General features: G+C 53.9%; 1 protein-coding gene across 1 annotated transcript in view; it reads left to right on the top strand.

The window, feature by feature from the left end:
• Positions 1-3700: 3700 nt before the first annotated feature.
• ALPK3 (alpha kinase 3) overlaps positions 3701-22907 on the top strand; it is a gene marked incomplete at its 5' end in the record, with an annotated part of 54010 nt that continues 34803 nt past the window's right edge. The window contains 3 exons of the mRNA XM_080807411.1: positions 3701-3843; positions 8951-8989; positions 12377-12498. Coding sequence (XP_080663537.1) covers positions 3701-3843; positions 8951-8989; positions 12377-12498 — 304 coding nt within the window. The remainder of the gene's footprint in view (positions 3844-8950; positions 8990-12376; positions 12499-22907) is intronic.

The following is a 22907-nucleotide window of genomic DNA, read 5'->3' as shown; positions in this document are numbered from 1 at the left end:
GGGGTCTGGAGTTGCCTTAAAGCAGACGGCAGGCTGAGTAGGGGAAGGATAACAAAAGGGCATTTTAGAGGTGGAGAAATTCCTCTGCTGAGGTTCAAGTAAGTGATGGGCGTTTGATTGGGTTGCTGAAGGGAGGTGGGCGTGAAGGTGTTCGAGAGGCTGAGGTCAGCGGACCTGCTGCCAGTGCGTTGGCTGAGTTACTAGAAAGGCAGGGATGGTGGCAGGGGCCCAGAGCCTGGTACACAGTGGCGCTCACTGTGCAGTGGCCTGGACTCAGTAAGTTCAGGGGGAGGACGGTGAGGCACGTGGAATGGTGTCCCGGCAGCTCGTAAATGTTGGGTGACGTCTGCTTCAAACGAGAGCGGAAGGGGAAGAGATGGGACGAAGCTGGAACACGAGGCGTGTTGGCCTCACGTAGACCGCGATGAGAGGGGCTCAGCTGGGGGGCCTGGTGTCCCAGGAGCCTCAGCCGTGCCTAGACAGGACCAGCTTCCCCAGCCGAGCGACACACGTTAATGAACAGTAGCCCAAGACTTTCCTACCACAAGCGCCCAATTACTGCAGGGCCCTGGGAAGTTCAAAACAACCAGGAGAGGGGGTCCTGGCACCAGTAAGAAATTCCTACAATGCTTCATCAGTACACGTATCTGATAGCAAACCGTGGATGATGGTAATTGCCAAATGCAGAATAGCACGAGCTTCTCCGTACTCCCCCAGCAGCGTGCACGAACTTCTCTCCAAGGTTGTCTTTCTTTCAGGCCGGAGAGGTACAGACTATCACCTTCATTTCTCTACCCTTAGCACCTGGCATAATGTCTGGCATGGAGTCACTAGCAGTTAATTAATATGTGCTGAAGGAACAGCCTCGACCTACAGGGTCATAAAGGGAATGCCTCATTCCCCTTTCCAAAGGAGAAAGCTAAAACTCGGGGATGGGGAGCCATCTGCCCAAGGTCACGCTCAGTGCGGAGGAGAATTAGAACCCAAGTGTCTAGACTCCCAGCCCAGGACTTGACACCACTCAGCATGTCCTCTGTCTCCTGCTAGACTGAAAGCTGAGAGAGGAAAGAGATTGTGCCTTTCTGACCTCTCCATCCCTGAGTGCCTTGGCACTCCTTACTCAGCTCTGCCCCTATCCTCCCGAAAGTCTGCTCATTAAGTCAGCACACGACGAGAAGCTGGAAGTATAAATCGTACACTAGATGACAGGAGCAGAACTTACAAAGGTTTAGACAAGAAGGAAAGGGAGTGGGAAATTAAGAAGTTGAGATTTAACTAAAAAAAGGTACAAGTTTGCACTCGGAATTAAAAAAAGACTTTACAAGCAGGAGTAGGGAAGACTTAGGTGAACAGTAGTTCGTGTTGAACATGCACGGGCTCGGAATCGATGAAATGATTTGGCTGCAAACACGCTGTTGCTAGCGAGCGGGGCCCAAACCCAGGGAGGTGTTAATTCATTTGTAGGCTGCTGTGGGGTGACCTCAGTGTGGGTCACTTTTTGAAAAGGAAATTCATAAATTAGAGGGTCACTTGGGTAACCAGTGATACCAAATCTGTGGTCATAGGGAGAGGTGGCCTCAAAGGGAGGTCTAGCTTCCTGGTGGAGCAGAAAAAACCTTCTGGATCCGGCCTAAATTGTCCATTTCCCCACCTCCTTCACACTTGAACAAAATGCCCACCAGGCTATTCTGTATCTCCATGCCTTTGCCCACTCTGTTCCCTCCATCTGGAATATTCTGTCTGTCCTTGCCCCCTCTGCCCCAACAGCCTGCTTGGTGAGGGCCTATGTAATTTTGAAAATCCTTCTCAAGTTTACTACCTTGTGAACTGTCTGAACCCAAACCCCAAGCAACCCACTCTTCTCTATACATTCATGCTCCCTCACATACAGTTTTATAATTTTATAATTATACATTTCATCTTCACTGTATTTTATTAATATGCCTGTTTTTCCTGTTGGACGAAAGTTTCTTGAAAGCACAGATCCCGTGACTCCTACCTGTAGCACACTGCCCTAGCACGATCCAGGGGTGTTCATACAACTTAAATGCACCAAGACTTAAAGCTTGCTTTCAAGGATTTGGATGTGGATGACTGAGGCGCTTTAACACATGTACCTCCAGAAAGCCAACAACAAGGGGAAATGGAGGCGTGTGGTCAGGAGACGAATTTGGGCTCCCCGGGAGAAACTGTCTTCTTATTGGTCAAGACTCACATTCTCCCAACAGAAGCCTGATTCGAAGCAGCTTGAGCAAAGAGAACTTTTTTGGTACACAGATTCGACGAACTGGTCAGACTGCCGACCTACACGAAGGTCAGGGATAAAGCCGGATTTCAGGAACACCCGCAGAGATGGATCCGAAGCCATCAGGACTCTGAGCCCCTGCTTTTGCTCCTCTCGTGGTCAGCTTCCTTCTTCCTCCCTGCAGACTGGCCTCCTCCACCAGGCAGGAAGCATGGCTGCTGAGAGCTGAGACCTCACAGCTCACCACTTTCCAGCACAGAGAGGCTGCTTTTCTCCCCCGGTTCCAGTTTAAAAACATCTTGGTGAAGGACTCCCACTGGCACAGTTGGGGGTGATGCTTACCTCTGTGGTCAGGGAGCCGGGTACCACGATGAGCCTGGTGTGAGTCAGCTGCCAGCCAACAGAGGCCAGGGATGGGGTAGCGTAGGAGTGAGGCGGTTGCGGGTGGGACCACACCGGGAGAGGGGGAAAGAGCCATTTCCAGAACAAGGGGGAATGTACATGCGTGCAACTTCTGGGACAGAAGGGTGGTACTCCTTTGCTCTAACTTCCTAACGACCATAGCCACCGAGCTCCACGCACTTTCTGGATGCTTCCAAGGATAAAGGAGAAAAAAAAAGAATGGATCAATATTGGTCACTCCCAATATTCAGAACCAGGCTCAGTCAGTGCTTACATTCTTACTCTTGGAAATCGTTGCATGGTTGAATAGTTTTCTGGGCATTAGGACTCTGCCGTTTCCCGCCAAGGTGCCCAGAAATGGAGGCTGTGTGGAGTAGGAGGTCTGATTATTCTAGAAGTGTTTTCTGAGCCCTTCATCTAAGCTAGGTAATGGAAAGGGAACCCAAGACGCATCCAGAGGGGCTCCATGGAGGTGTGTGGGCTCGTCTAAGTCGTGGACCAACAGTCACTGGCAAGGCGAGGATCAGCGGAGGCTGCCACCAGGAAGCAGGGGGCCGGTCCCAGCTCCCTTGGCGCCCACCGCGTGGAGTCCAGGCTCCAGGCGGCTCGATGTCCCCTGGCCTTCGCCCGGCTCCGCCAGCTCTCGGGTCCTTCTACACCTTCCGCCGCGCGAAGGCCGCGGGGCCCGCGCTTCCCCGGCGGTGAAAGGGCCCGGGGAGCCGGGGAAGGAAGCTTGGCAGGAAGCCCGGTTCCCGGGGCCTGGAATTTGGGGCACAGCGGGAGGCCTCCCGAGGCCCTGGCCCCGACGCCCGGGCGGCTCCGTGGCGCGTCGGGCCAGCGCTGCGGGGTCCCCGCCTCGGGCAAGGCCCGGCGCCCCCCCCCCCCCCCGGCCCCCGCGCCTCTGGAGGCCGCGCTCGTCGGCCGGGGCCGGGGGAGGGACAGCAGCAGGTGACGACGGCCTGGCCGCGGGGCTATAAATAGGGGCGCGCGTCAGCCGCGGGCGGGAGCGGCGGCCGGCAGGGCAGGGGCCTGGGGAGCGCGGCCGGCGGCGGGATGGGGTCGCGCAGGGCCCCCGGGCGCGGCTGGGGCTCGGGCGGGCGGTCCGGGGCGGGGGGCGACGGCGAGGACGACGGGCCGGTGTGGATCCCCAGCCCGGCCAGCCGCAGCTACCTGCTCAGCGTGAGGCCCGAGACCAGGTGAGTGGCGCGGCCCCCCGGGGCCGGGCTGGGGGCGGCGGGCGAGGCCGAGGCGACGCCCTCCTCCCGGGACCTGCGCCTGAGGCGGTGGCCCGGGCGCGGTGGCCCTCGGGGCCGTCAAGGCTCGTCCTGACCACTCGGGGCCTGCGGGGCCTCGGGGCTCTGGCAACGGGAGGCTCGAGAGCGGAGACCGGCGGTACGCGGGGGGCGATTTCTCAAGGGCCCCCGAAGGCCTGCCTTACCCCCTACCTGGCTCCCGTGCCCCCTCGGCCCCTCGGCCCCTCGGCCCCCTCACCCCATACTCAGCTACTCCCTGGCCTCGGATTCCACAGGGAGCGATAAGGAAAGGCCGTGGTGAAATTCCTCCCTGGCTGGAAGGGAGGGGGGAGCGTTCACAGGGTAGGGGCCTAGTGGGAGGGGGGAGTTGGGGAGTAGCATGGGGTGGGGGGTGGGAGGGGAGGACCACCCTGAGCGAGGGCTACTTAGCTCAGGGGGGTGCGGGGGCGGGGTTCACCGGGAAGAAATAAGTTCTTATTTCTGGGCAAATAAGATCTTCCTCTGAGCCCAGGGCTGGGTCTTCCCCCAGGATCTTCGTGGGGGCTGGGCAGGTGCAGGGGTGGGACGAGGTGCTGGTCGGCCCTGTCTGGACAATCAGAGCTTGTGGTTCCGAGGGAGCCAAGCACCCTGCCGGTTTGCGCAAGTGGGATGCCAAGGGAGGGGTCCGGCTCATGAGCCCCGTCTGTACCACTCTGCCAAGAATTAGGGGTGGGGTTTCTTTGTTTTAGAAGCTAGACTACCCACAGATAGAAAGACACACAGTGAACAGAGAGGCCTACAGGCACTCAGAGGCACCCAGACACCCAGGGACACGTGCCCTGCCATGGAGATGGACATTCCCTGCCCGCCTCTGGGCAGCTCAGTTTCCCTCCGACGCTGGAGCCCGTTTTCCAAAAGGAATTGTGATGGTTGGCTGTTGGGACAGTGGTTGTGTCCCAGGCCCAGAGCTTGGCTTGTTGTAGCTTATGCAGAAAACAGCCACTCATCTGAGAAGCTGTCGGGGGACCTCTTGTCCTCCGTTCCTAAAACAGCACAAAAACAGACATCAAGGACATTCAGGAAAAGTCCCAGGCACTTCCTCGTGAATTGGCTGAGTTCTGTTGACCTTGGAGTTGGAAAAGTTCAAATGTAACCGGAACCGGTTTCTGCATAAAACTCGTCAAATGGTGTCACATGTCTGGGGCAGGGCTGAGGGCTGGTGTTAGTGACTGAGTCAGACTGGACAAGGCCCCTGGCCGCCAGGAAAGAATGCCCCTTCCTCCGAACCATTGGCTCTATGGAAAAACGAGTGAACCTCGGCCATTTGTTCCCAACTGTGGCGAAGCTGAGTGCCTTGTGGGAGCCTCACACTTGTCTCACACTTGTCACGGCGACTCGACTCCGCCACTCGCCTGGGCTTTGCCTCCAGCGTCTGGCCTTTGTCAACACCAGGAGAACACACAGAAGGGAAGCAGTGATGGAGGGAGGGGTGGCTTGAAAACCAGGCAGAACAGGGAAGGCGATGGGTCTGGACTGGCAGAGGCAAAGCGGGCGAGAGCGCAGCTACCTCACTGAGCGGACATATGGTAGATGATTTTTAATTGCCTACCTGATGAGCACAAGGCAGTGTCCCAGCCTGAGCACTGCAGGCAGGATGGAAGTGGCTGGTCCAAGTCCCCCTGCACCTAAATATGAAAGCTCTTAAAAGGACAGTCTTTTCATCGGGCGTTTGGAGGAGGCCGGGCTGGGGCAGTGGGAGAGAGGGCTCTGTTTTGCCCCTGCTGGCTGGCTCCGGACCCCCACAGGGCCTCAGGGACAAGGAAGGCCAGATTTATCTCACCTCTGGGAAAGCCTCTGGCCAAAGAGGGGAGAATGGGACTGTGAATGGCTGTGTTGGGGTGGGGGGAGCGACTCCCAGTTCCCCGGCAAGGCCTGTCTCTCACGTTAGAGCGGGCAACCCTACAGTCTTCTGTCCCTCGCAAAGGCCTGACTGCCTTTGGGGATGGGAAGAGGGCCCAAGAGATGAAGGAGAAAGAGGGTCCCTTGAGGACTTGGCCAGCTGTCCTTGGCTCCAGCCCCCAGATGAATCCTGACTATCCCAGAGCCCTGATGGAGAGGCAAGTTCTTCTCCACGCACTCTTGGCTCCAACATTTTCTGGGTCTATGTCCAGATCTACTGCCTTCCCTATTCTGCCTGGAGCTCACGAGGCGTCGTTCTCAGGGGGCCTAGTGAGGATGGGCGGCCTCTGGGAGCTGATGGACAGCTGGGCTGGGGGCTGGGCCACCAGAAGCCTTGGCCCAGGTCTAGAACCTGGCTCTCTGGCCTCTCTCCCCTCGCTTAACCCCATGGCCCTGAGGTGGTTTCCAGACTCTAGTCAGCTCAAGGATATTTCCAGTGCCCACTGGGGTCAGAGGTCCACCATACAGATAGTTCCTGTATCCCTGTAGGTCCAGCTTCGTAGGACATCAGGGCCTCATCCCTCTAGGAAGGTGGGGCACGGGGGACTAGAGCAGGGTAAGGAGCTATATTCAGGTGGAGAGACACTCAGAAGTTTCAAAAATCCCTGCCCCCTCATTTCTTGGAGAGCCTGGCCCACCTGGGCTCAGAGGAGCCCCAGAACCTATATGTTCACTACAGGCAGCTTTGGAAGACCTCTCCTGTTCTGCTTGGGTCACACAAGAGGGCTCAGGCTTTTGGGGAAACTGAGTCATCAGGCTAGGACTTTCCAAGAGCCTTTTATGTCCCAGAATATGTAAAAGCCAGGATGAATGGGAGACCCTGGTTTCCATAGCCAGTCCTGGCTCCCTCCAGGCTCACGTTCTTGCTTTACCAAGAGATCTTTCCTTCCTGGGTCCTGCATCGCCATTCTATACAACGAAGGTGGCATTAAGAACTCATTAGGACTTCTTGCACCAACATTTAATTCCCTCAGATTCTGACCCCTTCGCGGTCAGTAAACGGAGATGTTCCTGCTTGGGCGAAGCCCCAAGCCTAGCTTTGGCCCCATCCACAGGGCATGTGCAGAGCTCCCACCCGCTGAAGATAAGGTGCCCCCGTGGCACAGGACCCCTCCTGACCCGGCTAACAGCGGAAGGGCGAGGCCTAGAGAAAGCAGGACCGGCCAGAGCGGCACGAGCAGCTCTAGAGAGAGCCAGGGCGGGGTCTCTGTCCCGGCTCAGGGTCTTATCTGCTTGCAGGTGGCACCTTTCATTTTCCTCTTGGAATTAGAGAGCTGATTCTCTCCCTCTCCTTCCCAGGGAAGAAATCCAGACCCAACAGAGGAGAAACCTCTCAATTACGAGGAGAAAGGCAAAGGAAGTTCATGGTCAGGAAAGGATGGAGTTGGCCAGTGTCTTGGAACCATGGGAGGTTCTGCCCACGCAGCCTCCAGAGGATTTTTAAAGCTCTGAGCAAAGGCGGCTGCACCCTTGCTCTTCCCATCTTCTCTGGAGCAGCGGCTCCCTCTGGGGGGCAGCACCCTTCCTGTTTGAAAGATGCTCGTGCATACCCTCTCTCTTCCTTCTTTCTCTTTCTCTCTCTCTCTCCCTTCCACAAAAACAGCTGTTGAATGCCTGCTGTCTGCTGAGCACTGTGCTGGGAGCAGGAAAGCTACAAAAAGAGCTCGGTCTGAAGGCAGGGCCGACAGGGTTTTGCCGAGCAGAAGGAAGGAGGGAGGGCTTTCCAAGCAGGGAGAATGGAAGTATGGGCTCAGAGGCCAGCAGTGGACATGTCCATGGTAGTTAGGGACAGGTCTGGTTCCAGTGGAACATGGGTGTTAGGACGTAGAGAACCATAGCGGTCATGGGGGTGTGAGCCGATCGGGGAGGACCTTAATTGCCCAATTAAGGAGTTGAGACTCAACAGGGGGGACTGTCACATCTTTTTCAGGGAAGTGGTGTGATATGGGGGGTGATGGAGAAGGGGGCCGAGGTGGTCCTGAGAAATGGAGCTATGGGGGGTCTAGACCAGGACGTGGCAGGAGTAGCGAGAAAGGGAGAAAGAAGACGAAGGATAGTTGACCAGCTGCACTTGGGAGCTGGAGGAGAGGGAGGAGTCCAAAACGGCAGATCTACAGTTGGGAGTTTGGGAGGATTCTGGAGGTGGCCACAAACCCAGGAGCCCTGGAGGGGAAGCCGTGTTTTGGGGCAGAGGAGGAGTTCTGGGTTTTGGTTATAAAGGGACAGGCTGTCAGTGGGACATGCTGTAGTTGGAGATGCAGGCGTAGGGACAGCTGAAGGGGGCCAGTGTGGAGGGAATGGCCCCAAGGTCTCCCAAAGGGCCGTGGGACAGTGGCCCTAGACTCTCCCAGAGGTGATCGTATTAGGAAAGGCGGAGGGAGAGGCAAGTGGAGTGGTGTCCCTGTGTGGGTCCTCTGCCCCCAGTGGCCGATGTAGCCCCCAGCCAGTGTCCACTTTGAGCTGCCCCGGGGTAGGAGGGCTGATCAGGGCCTGTGGGCATCATCATGGACCGTGTGCTGGTCTGACGGAGCTGGGTGCCTCCTGGTTCCCGCTGAATTAACTGCTTTGTCTTTCTCCTCTTCTTTTCTCTTCCAGCTGGTTTGCCTTGTGTGGCCCCTTTAACCATACTTTAACCTATTAATGGGTGTTCTTCCAAGCCACCTGTCTCCTTCACAGCGTGTTAGCGGATTTCTAGGAATGGGCGCTCTTCTCCCCCAAAGGCCGAGGGTTGAAGCAGGAGCTGTCCCCCAAGGCTGGTGGGCTGCAGGGTGCGGAAGCACGCCAGGCAGCCCCGAGCCCCTCTCTGGGGACCAGTGACCCAAGTGCCTGGCACGCATTTTTCTCAAAGCGCAGCCCCAAGGGGCCTCCTTCCTGCCTAACCATCCCCCTGGACTCGGCTGCATTTAATGAGCTCTCGGTTTCAGATACACTGGTGTCTGGGGGTGAGGCCACTTGCTAACCAGAGCAGGCCAACTAAGACAGCTGGTCCCTTTTAATAGAAAGGCCTCTGGGCCCCAGATGGTGGCCAATTAATACTCTGCAGAATGTTGTTGGTGTCGCCTCCTTTCCTTGCTTTTTTGGCCTAATGATTCCATTTGCTGTTTTCGCTTAGCTTATCAAGCAACCGGTTGTCTCACCCCAGCTCTGGAAGGTAAACGCACATTGCATTACATTTCTCTGACTGCTTCTTTTTCTTGGGTCTGGGCGTTGAAGGGCCTCTGGGACACAGCCTGTGCACTAACGGGGGCGGGGGCTGCATGGGGCGAGGGGAGGGCTGGAGGGCAGCGGGCGGGGAGTGTGAGAGGGCACTCTTGTGAGCACGGAAGGGTCCCACGGGGGCCGGAGCTGATGCCTGCATGGGCCACTGAAAGGCATCCGGGGACCCAGAAATAGGCAAGGCTTCCGGAGGTGCCTCCTGCTATGTCTCTGTGCCCCCGGGAGAGGCACCACGGGGCCCGGACAGCGAGCCACCAGGCATGGGGCCCACTTCCCAATCCGAGGTCCCCACCGTTTTTGTCACGCCACGTCTAGGTTGCACACCTTATTGCCGGTCTTCCGACCACGGTTCCTGCCTTAAATAGTTTCCTCCTGAATCCCTTAAGTTCTTCCACCACCCCTTTCTCTAATTCCCCTCTCCTTTGGCTCTGTCCACCCCTGCAGGACCGTGCACTCTTTGAGGGCAGGGAACACCGTGTCAGTGTATTACCGCTTTTGCTTGTTCCCAGAACCCGCTGCAGAAGCAGGGCGGGACCCGAGCGGGCCCACAGTAGGGGTTCACCCACAGGATGCCTGTCCTCTCCTCCCGATCTGGGGACAGCTTTTTACCGCTGGCTGAGCTGGCTTTCGTGAAGTGGGAACATTTCCTGGCTCTCTCCCACCGGTTGGGCCTCATCCCAGACTGTGGTAGGTTTGGGAAGCGGTGCCTACACTTTCTGTACACAGAGAAAGATTCTTGCAGAACCAGATGGTCCCCAACTAGCTAATGATGTCTACAGACACGCTTAGGACCTACCACGCATGTTTCCTCTGCTGTAGGAAAGCCTTGAGGAACCTTTGTTCTGGGTTGGTTCAGGGTCTGGGTGGGTGGAAGAGAGGGCATCATGGCCAAATTCTAAGGGGAGTGCCAAGTGCTAAAAGAGAAAGTACCTTAGAAGTTAAAGCAAGGTAAAGAAGCAAACGTAAAGGCATCATTAGGTTCCTCCGAACACCACGACAGCCAGTGGTGCTGGTGCTCCTTAGAAACACACGATTAGGCTGTGATCTCCTTATGAAGTCACAGAGTTGGAAAGACTTGGAGGTGTCAGGGTGGGACCAGACCATCACCAGATGTGTGGACTTCTGGCTTTCCAGGACCCTGGAAGCAGAGTGGTCCGGAGGAAGGGGACAGAAAGCAGGTGACATTCAGTGGACAGCTTATGCAGGGACTCCCCCGTCTCCCTGAATGCACCCCACACTTACCTCCCAGAGGGCTTTCGGCTAGCCATGCCTCTGAACAGTTAACGTGTGATTTTTCCATGCAAACATTTTCTATACTGTAGCTTAGAACCTAGTGTGGGAAGTTTGAGAAGATGAGTGTTCTTTCCTGTTCAAAATCAGTACGGACACAAAATAACTACTTGCTGCTGAATATTTAGCACAAGCACTGCCTCCGCAAATTTCCTCGAAGCAGAGTTTCCCTGTTTTCTCACGGTAGCCCGTTTCCGGTAGCTTATTTCCTTAGACTCGTCCAGGCAGCTCCAACCCTTGAGGCTAAGCTGGTATTAGATCCAGGCTCATGTTCACAAGTAAGATAGGATTCAGGTTCTAGAGGGGGGACGGAATGAGGGATGTTTTGAATTAGCTGCGACATCGTGGAAGTCCAGTTCCTTTGGGCACAGCAGTTTCCTCGGGCAGCTGTTGGTTGGGATTTGGTATGCCCCGAAGTCAGAAATTCGTCTTAGTGTGAGAGCAGCAAGAAACGTTTTCAGATGTTCCTGAGTGTCAGGGAGTTGAATTCCTGAATGGGTTAGAGGAGAAGGAAAAGTTGCGTATGAGAGAGGAGTTCTAGATAAGGGCACCCCAGGGAGTGTCCTAGGAGCCGGACTTCGGGCCCAGGTCAAGCGTTCAGGGGTGTGAAGAGTCAGGGTCCCCTTTCTGGGTAGTCTTTGTCGGGTTGGGCTCCTCTCAGCTCCCCAAAGACCCAGGCATCTGCATTCCCGTAGAGACGCCGCGACTGGAGCGCTTGTTGGTCCAGAAGTCTCACCGCTTCCAGACGCGCTTCCTGGGCTAGACCTTTTCTCCTCAAACTCAAGTCCAGAATGACAGCCACAGAAACGAGGAGTTGAGTGTGGAGGCTTCTCCCCACAAAGCACAGGGTCGTAGGCCCTTGGCACAGGGTTCCCAGAGACCCCGCTGCCCCTGGTAGAAGGGGCTCGAGCAGACACGCATTGCCTGGGTGACCGCCCCTCCTCCGAGGCACAGAGAAAGGCAGACCCTCCTGCTTCTGGTCACTTCTCCCCTCACGGTCCTCACTGCTGCTCACAATGGGCTGTCTGAGTTGGGGGGGGGAGGGCTGGGCACGGCTTGGGCACCAGATGACCTGGCTGTGTGGTTAACGCTTCATGCCTAGGGACGCCTTGTGTCTCTGCTGGCCCGTGAGAGGGTTTGGCATGGTGGTTTGCTTCCCGTGCCTGGGAAGGAGGGGACCCGAGGTGGTCAGCAGTGTTGGTGAGTCCGTGCTGGACTCCCATGAGCCTGCAAATGCCCTTGAATTTGGGGAGGCAGACCGTCACAGTGGGACTCAAAGTCCTGGCTTGTGCAGGGGTGGGTCTGTTTACAGTTTGGCTGTCCCGCTGGCTGGTCCCAGAGCTGGAAGCCATGTATCCACGCGAGCATGTGGTGTCCAGAGAGGGTCCAAGAGCAGATTCTCTTTCCTGATGCCCCGATGAATGAGAGCCTACCCTTGGATCTGGACCCCCGGCCTTGGCTGGCTTATTCGTTGTCTATTATGACCTATGCTCATACATTCGGGGGCATTTCTTCTGAGCCCAAACATTTGGAGAGGCCCCTGACCTGTGTCTCCTTGAGGGCTGACTGGCTTTCCCTCTTTGGCATGGACGGAAGCCCTGCTATGCTGGGGTCTTCATCTCCGAGGCTGGGCCTGTCCGAATGTGTGCCACCCCCATGCACGAGCTTTCCTGGAGATAAATGGCAGAGGGTAAAGCCAGGCCCTCCGACAAGGATGGGAAGGGGCCGCCAGGGCTGGGGTTCAGCATGCTCAGGAGCCTGGCCCATGGTCAGAAGCCTGCCTATTGGAATGGGTCTGGATCAGGAGTCCATCCAGCCCCTCGGTTCCATCCCTGCCACCCGCCTGGCCAGGACATCTAGCTCCCTTGAAGAAAGACTTGCTCAGGTACTGGAGCCGTGGCCACGGGATGATGGATGGATATGGTAAGATTGAAGTTGCTTTGGACCACACCAGTCTGAACTGGGCGATACCAGGTATCTTGGCGGGGTGGGGGGGGAGAGACCACTCTGAAAGGTTCTTTGCCTCTCCTAGGAGCACCTTCTGCTCCATCATTGCCCAGCTAACCGAGGAGACCCAGCCACTATTCGAGACCACGCTCAAGTCCCGGGCTGTGTCCCAGGACAGTGACGCCAAGTTCACCTGCATCGTCACAGGTAACGAAGCCCTCTGTATGATCCACACCAGGGTCACTGCACACAGAAGGGTCCCAGGGGGCTGTGGGTCCAGGCACAGAAGGGGTTGGCTCTTTGCACAAAACTGGGCAAGTTCACATTCGTTTCCTTAGCTTTCTCTGCAGCTGAATCTCCCTGGGTGGGCTGGGGTCCCTTTCTCCTCCCATGCTGGAGCCACACACACGCCCCGCTCTTCTTCAAAACCTATTTTCAGTAAAGGCTCTTAACCCTCGGACAAACATTGACAACTAATGAATCTTAGTTGCAAGGGAAGAAGCTCTCCAGCTGAAAAAGGTTTTTGAGGTCACTTTCCCAAATATCCCCATTTTAGAGCTGAGGGTGTTGAGGCCTGGGAGTGTCAAGCCTGGGAGACAGTGATGTCTAGTGCTTCCGGCTGCAGACCACCTGGCTGGAAGGCGGATCCGTCCCCTTTCCAGTTATGTGATACAGAAGAGGTCGCAGAACCTTGCATGACCTTGCAGTGCCTCATCTGTAAAGTGGGGATGATAATAGTAGGAACCTTATAGGATTATTGTGAGACCGATTGCATCAAACCTGCAAAGCATTTGGAATAGTGCCTGGTGTACAGTGAGTACCATGTAAGTGCTAGAGGTGAAGGCTACTACTACTAACTCGCTTTTCCCTGAGCTCCATGGCCAGATTTGGCAGAACAGGAGGCAGAGTGATGGTCCTTGGGAAGGGAGGAGGGTGGGGTGGGTGTACCGGAAAGCTGGCCCTGAGCATGGCCTCCCCTCCAGACCTCCCGTCACACCAGCCTGACCTGTCTGCGGGCCTGCAGGTCCGCCCCTCCCAGCTGTGCAGCCATCAGACCAAGGGGCCCAGGTTAAGCTTCCCTCTGAGAACCCCCCCTTCCCCAGTAAATCAAGGGCATTGGTGGTTTCCAGGTGTGACGTGCCCTGATTCTGGGGGACCTGTCTGCCCCAGCCATCTAAACAGCTTCTCTGGGACTGGGTTCCCCCAGGCAGTTCTCACCCTGACCCAGAAGCCTCTGAGCTCCAGTCTGAGAACCCTGTCTGTTCCAGGGGACTCAGACCTCTGCCAACATCCCTTACATTTGGCATGACCCATTTTGCAACATTCATCTGTTTCCATTGTCACTGGATTCTTACAAAACCTGGTGAAGTAAGTGCTATTGTTAGTCCAGTTTTACGGAGAACCCAAAATAGGTTAGGTGACTTGCCAAAGTCCACGAAGTTGGTGAGGAGGAAATGCTAGTTCTGCTCTCTGTAGCATTTGAGGCCGCTTGCTTATGCCCGCTTTGTGACTGTGGCGCTAACGGTTTTCTGGAAAAACCTGGCTCTTTCACAAATTTATGCTTTTACGTCTTCTATTTTCCCTATATCGAAGGTCCTTAATCCTTCTTTTTAAAGGAAATTAATTTTTATGTAATCAAATGCATACATGCACATAATGTGCATCTCCAAATTATACTAGCAGGCGTGTATCAAATTATAGTGTTCACTCCTCCCACCAGTTTGTCTTCCCGGAAGCAACTGTTTTTCCCTTTTAGCTATTAGTGTATACATTTAGCTGTAAGTGTATACATTTCCACAATGCTGAGTAATAATGGGACTGTTGCTAACTCTTGAGACTTCGGCTTTTCATGCTAGCCGATCTCCCTGTTACAGTGGATGGGGGATTAGCTCTGTCTTCATTTTCTCTTCACTTATCTTCTCAATATAGTTATGTCATAATTTTTGCTTAGATCAATATTTATTGTTTCCCTTATTTCTAGGCACTATTATTCATAACTGAAGATTGTAGTATACTACGATTACATTTCTTTCTTCTGTTTTTACTTGTTAGTGTTTCTTTAATTTTTCATTTAATTGCTTTGTTTTGTTGCTCTCTATTGCTAGATTTTCTTATCCCATTCAGTAGCCTCTTACTCCAGTTTCCTACAAGGTCACTGTCATCTGTCCTCTTGTCAGCTGCTTTCCTTGGAGGCCTCTGTCTTGGAGATCTCTGTTCTTCTGTTTCAACTGGTGGCCTTTTAGACCAGACACACTGCTGTTTTTTGTTGTTGTTTTTTTTTTTAAGATTTTACTTATTTATTTGACACAGAGAGAGAGATCACAAGTAGGCACAAAGGTAGGCAGAGAGAGAGGAAGAAGCAGGCTCCCCGTTGAACAGAGAGCCTAATGTGGGGCTCGATCCCAGGACCCTGAGATCATGACCTGAGCCAAAGGCAGAGGCTAAACCCACGGAGCCACCCAGGCACACCAAGACACACAGCTGTTATCCTAAGTTTTCTCTTTGTCTTTCTCCTGGGTTTGAGTCAGTTTCCTGGATCTCATATGGTCCTTTTTCCTGTTTTTTTCTCTGGCTTTACCGAACTACATTCTTCAATAGTGTCGTCATGTAAGAAGACATCCTACCAGAGGTGGTACGACAACGGGAGGCGTGGTGATGTCACACTCGCCACCTATCTGTCCTTCGAGCCTTTCCGCTCCAGTGTGACTCAGTTGCTTTCTGCACTTGATGCACGCTCGGCATCCTGGGAGCTCCCTTTACCATCGTCCTGTATGTCCCCTTTACCTCTCTCCTGGGACAAATTTCCCAGTTTTTATAGTCCACATTTTTCTTTTTCTTGATTTACATTCTTGTTTTGGTAGCTTCTTAGGGTATGTGGGAAGTAAATGTTAGACAACTCCTGACTGAAAAAAAATTTTTTTTTAATTTTTTATTTTACTCTTGATGGAGACTTTGGCTAGGTATGGAATTACAGAATTCTAAGTTGAAAATAATTGTCCTTGAGCATTTTGAAGATGTTGTTGCATTGTCTTCTTTCTCCCAACATTAGTGTTCAGAGCAGGAAGATGGTTTGACTCCTCATTCTTGACAGGAGACTGGTTTTGTTTGTTTGTTGTTTCCTCTCTGGAAGCTTGTAAGAATGTTCTGATGTTTCATAAGGATGTATCTTGATATGGGTGTCTTTTCACCCTGGCGTGTGCTTGGACTCTTTCAATCTAGTAACTGATGGCCTCTAGGTCTGGGACATTTGAGATCATTTTCATGTTGGCTTGTCCCTCGTGTTTTCTCTGCTCCTTCCTTCTGGAACTCTCGTTACATGGATATCTGCTCCCCTGGACTCATTCTCTCCTTTTCTTTTCTTTTCTTCCCCTTTTATCTATATGTCTTTTTGCTCTCTTTCTGGGAGATTTCCTCAGTGTTCTCTTTCCACTCTTCCACTGGGCTTTTAATTTCTAAGACCTTCTTAATTTTTTCCCCCTGTGGCATCCTGTTCTTCATGAATGTACTACCTTCTCTTAGCTCTCTGACACTAGTAATGATAGTTTTCTAAAAGTTTCCTTCTCCCTGCATAGCTTGAGTTCCTTCCAATTTGCTTTTTTTTTTTTTTTAATTTGTTTTCATCCTTAGTCTTCTATGTATAGGCTGTCTTCAGACACCTAGCGATCCTTAGCTGTCAGATCATGGTTAAGAGTGGAGACCAAAAATCTGGTTGTTGGTTCTGAGGAAGCAGGAGGGTCCTGAAAACCTGGGGCTTCCTTGTAGGGAGATCTGGCAGCCACTGTGGGAACTGAGGAAGCAAGTTTCTTTAATCCCTTCATCTTGGGCTAGCTAGCGTCCCTAGAGAATACTCTTCCCATGTCTTGCCTGGGGGACGGGTAAAGATTTTCCAGGAACTATGCAAATCGTAGGGTTGGGTGGGCTCTCATCAGAGAGCATTTATTTTATGCGTACAATTACTACATTTTCGTTTCCAATAGAGTAGCTATGCTCTCAGCTGTGCTGGCTGACCCTCGAGGTAAACTTCTACCTTTCCAGATAATCATCCTCACCTTTGGCCATGGGGGTGGGAAGAAGTAGTTACTTAGTGGTATGGAGGGGGTGAGGGGATCCAGAGAGCTGATGTTTTTTCATGCGTCTTAGAACCTCTCCTCCTTTCCCTTTTCCCCAAGTGCTTGCTTGCAGTTATGCCTTTCGGGGGCTTTTCCAGTGCTCAAAGGGTAGCTCTCCGTTCCCCCACCGCTACGTTAGGGCCCAGCTGGCCAGGCTGTGCAGAGCCTGGGTCCACTGTCCCTCTGCTTTCCGACTTTCAGACTGTTGTTCGTCCTGTTGCTTGCCTCCTCTGTTCTCCCCTTCCCTGTGGTTTTATGTCTTTTAATAAAAAAAAATCTCGTTAGAGTACTCATAGTGGAGAGAGTGAAAACAGGTGATATGCTCATTCTGTCTTTTTACCTAGAAGCTTACTCCTTTGCTGGAAAATTCCTTCTCATCTTTCAAAGCCCAGACCACATGGCTTATCCTCTAGGACATCATCCGTCTCTAGCACTGCCACGGAAATCTCTTGCTGTATCTGTTTCTCTGCTTCTCCAGGAAAACTGTGAGATCCGCGAGGATAGAGTGCAAACCAGGCACACGCTGCCTTTCTGGAAAAAGCACAAAGAAGGCGCTCGGTACCTATTGGCCGAATGCCTGTTCCTCTCAGCCGCAGCTGCTGCTGGGGACTTGGGCCGCCTGAGAGGGTCAGGCATCGGGGACTGGTCTCGCTTCTCTCCTTCTTCCTTTCTACCCTTCGTAGCCATGGACTCTGAGAGCGATGTTGGAGAAGCCAGACAGGAGTCTGATTTCCAGAATCTTGGGGCATTTTATTCAATACCCCCCATTGTCATTATGAAGCTTGGCCCTGTTTTAAGCCCAGCCCAAAGGAGCAAAGCTTTATCCCCTCAGTTGAGATAACATCCATGTCTCATGATGACCAGCCAAGGCCACAGTCTTCTTTCTGCTCAGGAGCACCTGCTGTGCCCAGGTCTCTAGCACTCCCATTTGGGGTTGTAAGATTTCCAGAGCTCTAGGTATTGCTAACATCCATACCTTACTCCCCTGTTGTCCCTAACTTCCTCCTCCCCACTCCTTGTCCCCCACACATGAAAAAATCTCAGGTCACTTGAGTTTTATGCAGTAGGTTAAGGAGGTCTCTGTGATCACTGTAGTCCACCATCAATAAGCCTTTTCCAGTTAGCAAGGCGAGAATGTAGACTGTATGAGGAAGGAAGGGGGAGGGGAAAGCAGGATCCAGAAAAAGCAGAGAACAAAGGAGACCGGAGCTGAGTCTCCTGATCTGGAGGAGTAGATGGTAGATCGGTCTATGGCTAAGACCGGCCTCCGCGGGAGACTCACTTGGTGATCCCAGCTTGTGTCCGTGGAGATAAAATGACCACCTGTGTCTGTCCTCCTCCCACCCTGCTGGTAGCATTCCTTCCTTAAACTAGACTGTGATGAGTCAGCCCCATCAGGGCCCTGCCAGCAGCAGGTGATGCTTTCTGGGGGGGTCAGAACCTAGACCACATGAGGGAGAGGAGCCTGTGCCCCTTCTCCTGCTGGCTGAGCTCTGAGAGCAGTCCTTGTGGTCTTGGAGAAGGATTGTACAACCCCCCCTCTTGGAGGGGGGATGGTAGACCTTGACTCTGCCTTCTGGCTGTCTCCCCCAGGGGCTCCCTTGGTCAGAAAGCTACTTTGATATTGCCCATCTTTGTCCAGCGTGGTGGCCCATTCCCCCACTCTCCTCAACTCTGTGGATTCTGTGTTGGTGCATGTGCATGTATGTGTGCATAGACGTTGAGGCAGGAGGCAGAAGCATCCCAAGACACTGGACAGTGACTGAGCCTTTAGACAGAACCAAGTTCCAGAGAAACACCTTTCTTAGAGAAATGAGTCTAAGACAATGAATGCTGGGAATACAGACCTACATATTGGTCCCAGAATCCTCACCAGAAAGAGCATCAGTACAGGGAAAAGGAAGCCAGGTGCCTTGTGACTCTGGCCGTCACTTTACTTCCCAGAGCCCTGTCTCTCTTTTGTGTGAAACACAGATTAAAACCCCTGACTTGCCTGTTTTGTAGAAAAGAGGGATTTGAATTTGGTTCTTCCGCCTATCACCAGCTAGATGATTTTGGGCAGAAGTCTTCATTTCGTGGGCCTTACATTCCTCCTCTTTATTTTTTTATTTTTAAGATTTTATTTATTTGTTTGACAGAGAGAGAGAGAAAACTCAAGCAGGGGAGCATCTGAGGGAGGGGGAGTAGCAGGCTGAGTAGGGAGCCCGACACGGGGCTCGATCTCGGGACCCTGGCATCATGGCCTGAGCCGAAGGCAAATGCTTCACCGACGGAGCCACCCAGGTGCCCTGAATTCCTCTTCTTTTAAATTGGGGATTAATAACAGTATATTCCTTGTAGGATTTTTGTGGTGATTACATAATACAAGAAAAACGTTCAGCTCAGTACCTGGCCCATAGTGAGTCCTTAGTAAGCGTTAAGAATCGTCACAGGATTGTGAGGAGGCCCAGACGGGACCGTTCGAAAGCTCTTCGAGAACTCTAACATAGGTTTCGTCACTAATGAGCTTCTCAAACTGGGGTTGGTTGGGACAAGGCTGCAATCTCCAAGCTGGGTTCGAGACTTAGGCCTGTCGCCTGTGAAGCAGAGGTCTCGGGGGGAAGGGGGAGGGGGAACGGGGAAAGCCCCAGGCTGCGGGACCGCTGCGGGCTCTCCTGGCCGGAGCCGAACGTGTGCGCGTGCCCACGTGTGGACACACATGCATGGGCAGGAGTGTGTATGCAGCTGGGAGGGAAGGACCTTTCCTGTTTCTTCGTGTGTTTTAGAATATAGTTCATATCATCCAGGGCACAAGGAAATGTTTTCTGTCCAAATAGAAGTGTTTCTAAAGACCCACTACTGCCACGGAGCCCCGAGCTGCCAGGTTGGCTGCCATTTTGTGAAGAGGCATCAGAGGACATCACGGGGGCTGAAAACTCAGCCTTGGGCTGGTGGGGTCCATTCCGTATCTCCTTCCCTGCCCCAGCTTGATGGACTCAGATGCCCTGGAGGTTAAGGCCCTACTGGGCAGATCATGAGGCTGGGAGGCTCTGAGCCGGGCCCTTGGAGGGATGAGGTCATCACACAGGATGGAGAGGACACCTGTGCTGGCCTTGGCCCCGCGCGGTGATGTAACCAGGGGCTTTAGCTCACAGTGGAAACATGGGGCTCGCTTTACAGTCAGGGCTGCCCAGAGTTTGTTCCTGGCCGACTCCAGCACAGCCTCGCCTCCCGTGCTCCCTGCTCCTGGACGCGGTCCCCCGGCGTGCCCTTTGCCTGCCACCCCCACACGCTACTGCTACGGTTCCTGCGTCAGGCGTGCCGGCCCCGTCTGTCTCCTGCTTGTTTGCTCTCTCACTCCCTTCCTCACTCCTTTACTCCCTCATCCATCAGGGTTTTGTAAGTGACCGCTCTGGGCCAGGCCCTGACTTAGGTGCCGGGGACACAACAGCAGGGAAGACAGAATTCCTGCGCACGTGGGACGTGGGTCTAGAAGAGACAGACGGGGACACAGGTCACCACAGGGGCATGACTCCTGCTGTGAAGGGGAGGGGCAGACCCCGAACTTTACATTTTCTGAAATTCCGCCCACCCTTCACGGCCAGTTCCAATGCCGCTCACACCATAAAGCCTTTGCCGATATCCCTGCCACAGGTGTTTGGTCCCCTCTCGGCACCCAGAGCACTTAGTGTATTTGTCTATAAATATTTAATGAGCGTTGGTTCCAGACCAGGCACTATTCTAGGAACCGGGGACACAGCGGTGACTAACACAGATAAGTCACGAACCGATGTTCCCCTGGGGGTTGGCGAGGGTGTCTGCCACCTAACAAAGTCCTCTGTGTGTAACGTGTCAAATGGCAGTGGGTTCTACCCACTAAACACGGTGAGAGGGGCAGAGGCGCGGGGGGAGAGGCTTCTGTTTTACGCAGGGAGGGAGAGAAGGCCCCTCTGAGAAGGTAATGTGAGGACAGAAAGTGAGCGAATAGGGGCCCCTGGGTGGCTCAGTCTGTTAAGCGGCTGCCTTTGGCTCGGGTCATGATCCCAGGGTCTAGGGATCGAGCCCCGCATCGGGCACCCTGCTCAGCGGGGAGCCTGCTTCTCCCTCTGCCTGCTGCTCTGCCTACTTGTACTCTTTATCTGTCAAATAAATAAATAAAATCTCAAAAAAATTTTTTTAATTAAAAAAAAATAAAAGAAAGTGAGGGAACAGAGGTGGGTGGCTTGCACCGTGTGTTAGAGGCAAACCTGTAGGACCCTGTGGCTGGGGCGGGGGGTGGGGGGTAGCAGCGAGCAAGGCCCGGAGTGGAAGAGTGATGGGAGAAGAGGCAGTGGGGTGGGGGGCACCGATCAGGAGAACCTGCGTGGAATGGGAGCTCCTGGGTGTTTGGAGCAGAGCAGCACCACGACCTGACTTGACTTGCAAAGGCTCACTCTGGCTGCTGTGTAGACGGGGAGCTGAACAGAAGCAAGATCGGGAGCAGTGAGATCAGTGGGGGGTAATTACAGAGACTGACATGTGAGACGGGGCTGGGGACTGCTTGGTGGTGGGGAGTGGCGAGAAGAGACCAGGTTGTGGATATATTCTGAAGGGAGGGCCCGTAGGATTGTCTGATGGAGTGGATGTGAGAAAAAGAAAGGAATAAAGGAATACCTCCAGATTTGGGGCCCAAGTCAACTTAGAAGGATAAAGTCACCGGGTACAGAGCTATGCTGCAACTGTCCTGGAGGGGGGCGCGATGAGCTGGCCCCGGGGCATGGTAAGTCCGAGGCTATCAGATCTCGCAGGGGCGGTGTCAGACACGCGGTCAGAATCAGGAACCAGGAGTTCAGGGGGTAGGTCTGGGTTGGACGTACAAACGTGGAAGTCCCGAGCACATAGATCTTTAAAGCCCACCGGTTAGCCTCAGGCCTCAGGTTATATGGAGAGAGAGTAGGAAGCAGTTCTGGGGCCCGAGCCCTGGGGCCCCTCACACTCACAGGCTCCGGTGGTGAGGAGGACGGGGGAAGGAAATTAGAAAGAGTGGCCCATGATGCAGGGAGAGCGCTCCAAGGAGTGAGAAGGTCCCAGGGAGTGGGCATCGACGCCGACAGATTGAGCAGATGAGACATGAGAATTGCCGGGAGACTCGGCGACGCGCGAGTCAGGAGTGACCTCCACGGACACGATGCTGGTGCTGTGCGCGCACACCAGCCTGATGGGATGGGAGGGACGAAGACAGAGTGCAGAGAACGTTCTTGTAAAACTCATGCAGCAGGCTCGCGTGCCAGGGGTGGTGGTGTCACAGAGGGGAATGGTTTGCTGATGCAGGCGAGAGCAGGAAAAATTGTTGGAGAGACGTCCTTGGTGAGGCAAGAGGAGTTGGGGTCCAGTGAGGACAGCTTCGGAGAGGCGCGCGCCGCAGACCCGTGCACGCGGGAAGGCGGAGCGGGTGTGTGCCGGCTTAGGTTTCCTACTGTACCGTGGGTTCCCCAAGAGCAGAGACCCTGCGAACCAGGCTTCTGTAGGTGTAATAACCCTCTCATGGCTCAGCACGTGCTTAATATGTATGTTGGAGGGAAGGCGAGCTAGGGGTCTTTGAATCCGGATCGACAATGTAAATCATTTGGGAGTCGGCCTAAGGAAGGAAGCAGAGTTCACTGGTAAGGCTGGGGGCTTCTTGTGGGACTGATAGGCAGGAGGTCCTCGGTGCCCAGGCAGGGAATGGAGCCAGTCTTTGGAAGGATGTTGGGACCATCTGTCTCCTATCTCGTATTCTGCCCTCAATGTCCCCTTCATTCTTGCTTCTCACCACAGGCCAGTCGGTGTGGAGAACACGGTTGCACCCCTCTGAAGTTCTAGCTCCAGGCCCAAGGCTAGATGGCCTCTAGGTCCTGGTTCCCGAAACCTAGGTCAAATAACCAGACTCCGTGAGCTGATAGGGTGTCCATTCCTGGACCCACCAGCCATGTGGGGATGGAGGCAGGACAGATGACTCTAACAGTTGGAAGTGCTGCTTGTGGCCAGGGCTGGAAGTCCCCAGAGAGAAGGGGCCACAGCAGTGAATGAGTGGGTAGGGAAATGTGGATGGATGGATGATGGATGGATGGATGGATGGATGGATGGATGTTCTAGCTGTGTCAGCAAATAAGGCCAGCATTCCAGCAACCTAGGACAAAAGAAGGAGGGCTCTCGGTGTTGGGGTACTGGGGGAGACCTTTGAGGATACAGCTGTTACCACAGTTGAGAATGTAGGTCAGGACACTGAAGGAAGGGGGCTTGTTACTACCAGCCGAGGCTCTCTGGAAACGTCTTGCTTCTCTGCTAGGAAGTTTCTCCTCCATATTTGCCTTCCAGCTGCTGAAGGGGACCAGTTTTCAGCCTTGACATGGGCTAGCTTCTAAGAATAAGCAGAGCCAAATGATAGCCCTTTCTTCCTGCGAGTGGGACAGGTAGTCTGGGGGAAGCCATTCTCTCCTGTGGCATCCTGTTCTCTCCTTCCACTGGTTTGGAACTGGTCTTCCTGCAACCCAGTCCCCCGTTTCCTTC

This window comes from Martes martes (assembly GCF_963455335.1).
Source record: "Martes martes genome assembly, chromosome: 7".
NCBI classification, from domain to species: domain Eukaryota; kingdom Metazoa; phylum Chordata; class Mammalia; order Carnivora; family Mustelidae; genus Martes; species Martes martes.
The sequence above is the reverse complement of the archived record's forward strand: the minus strand, read 5'-3'. Positions and strand labels throughout refer to the sequence as shown.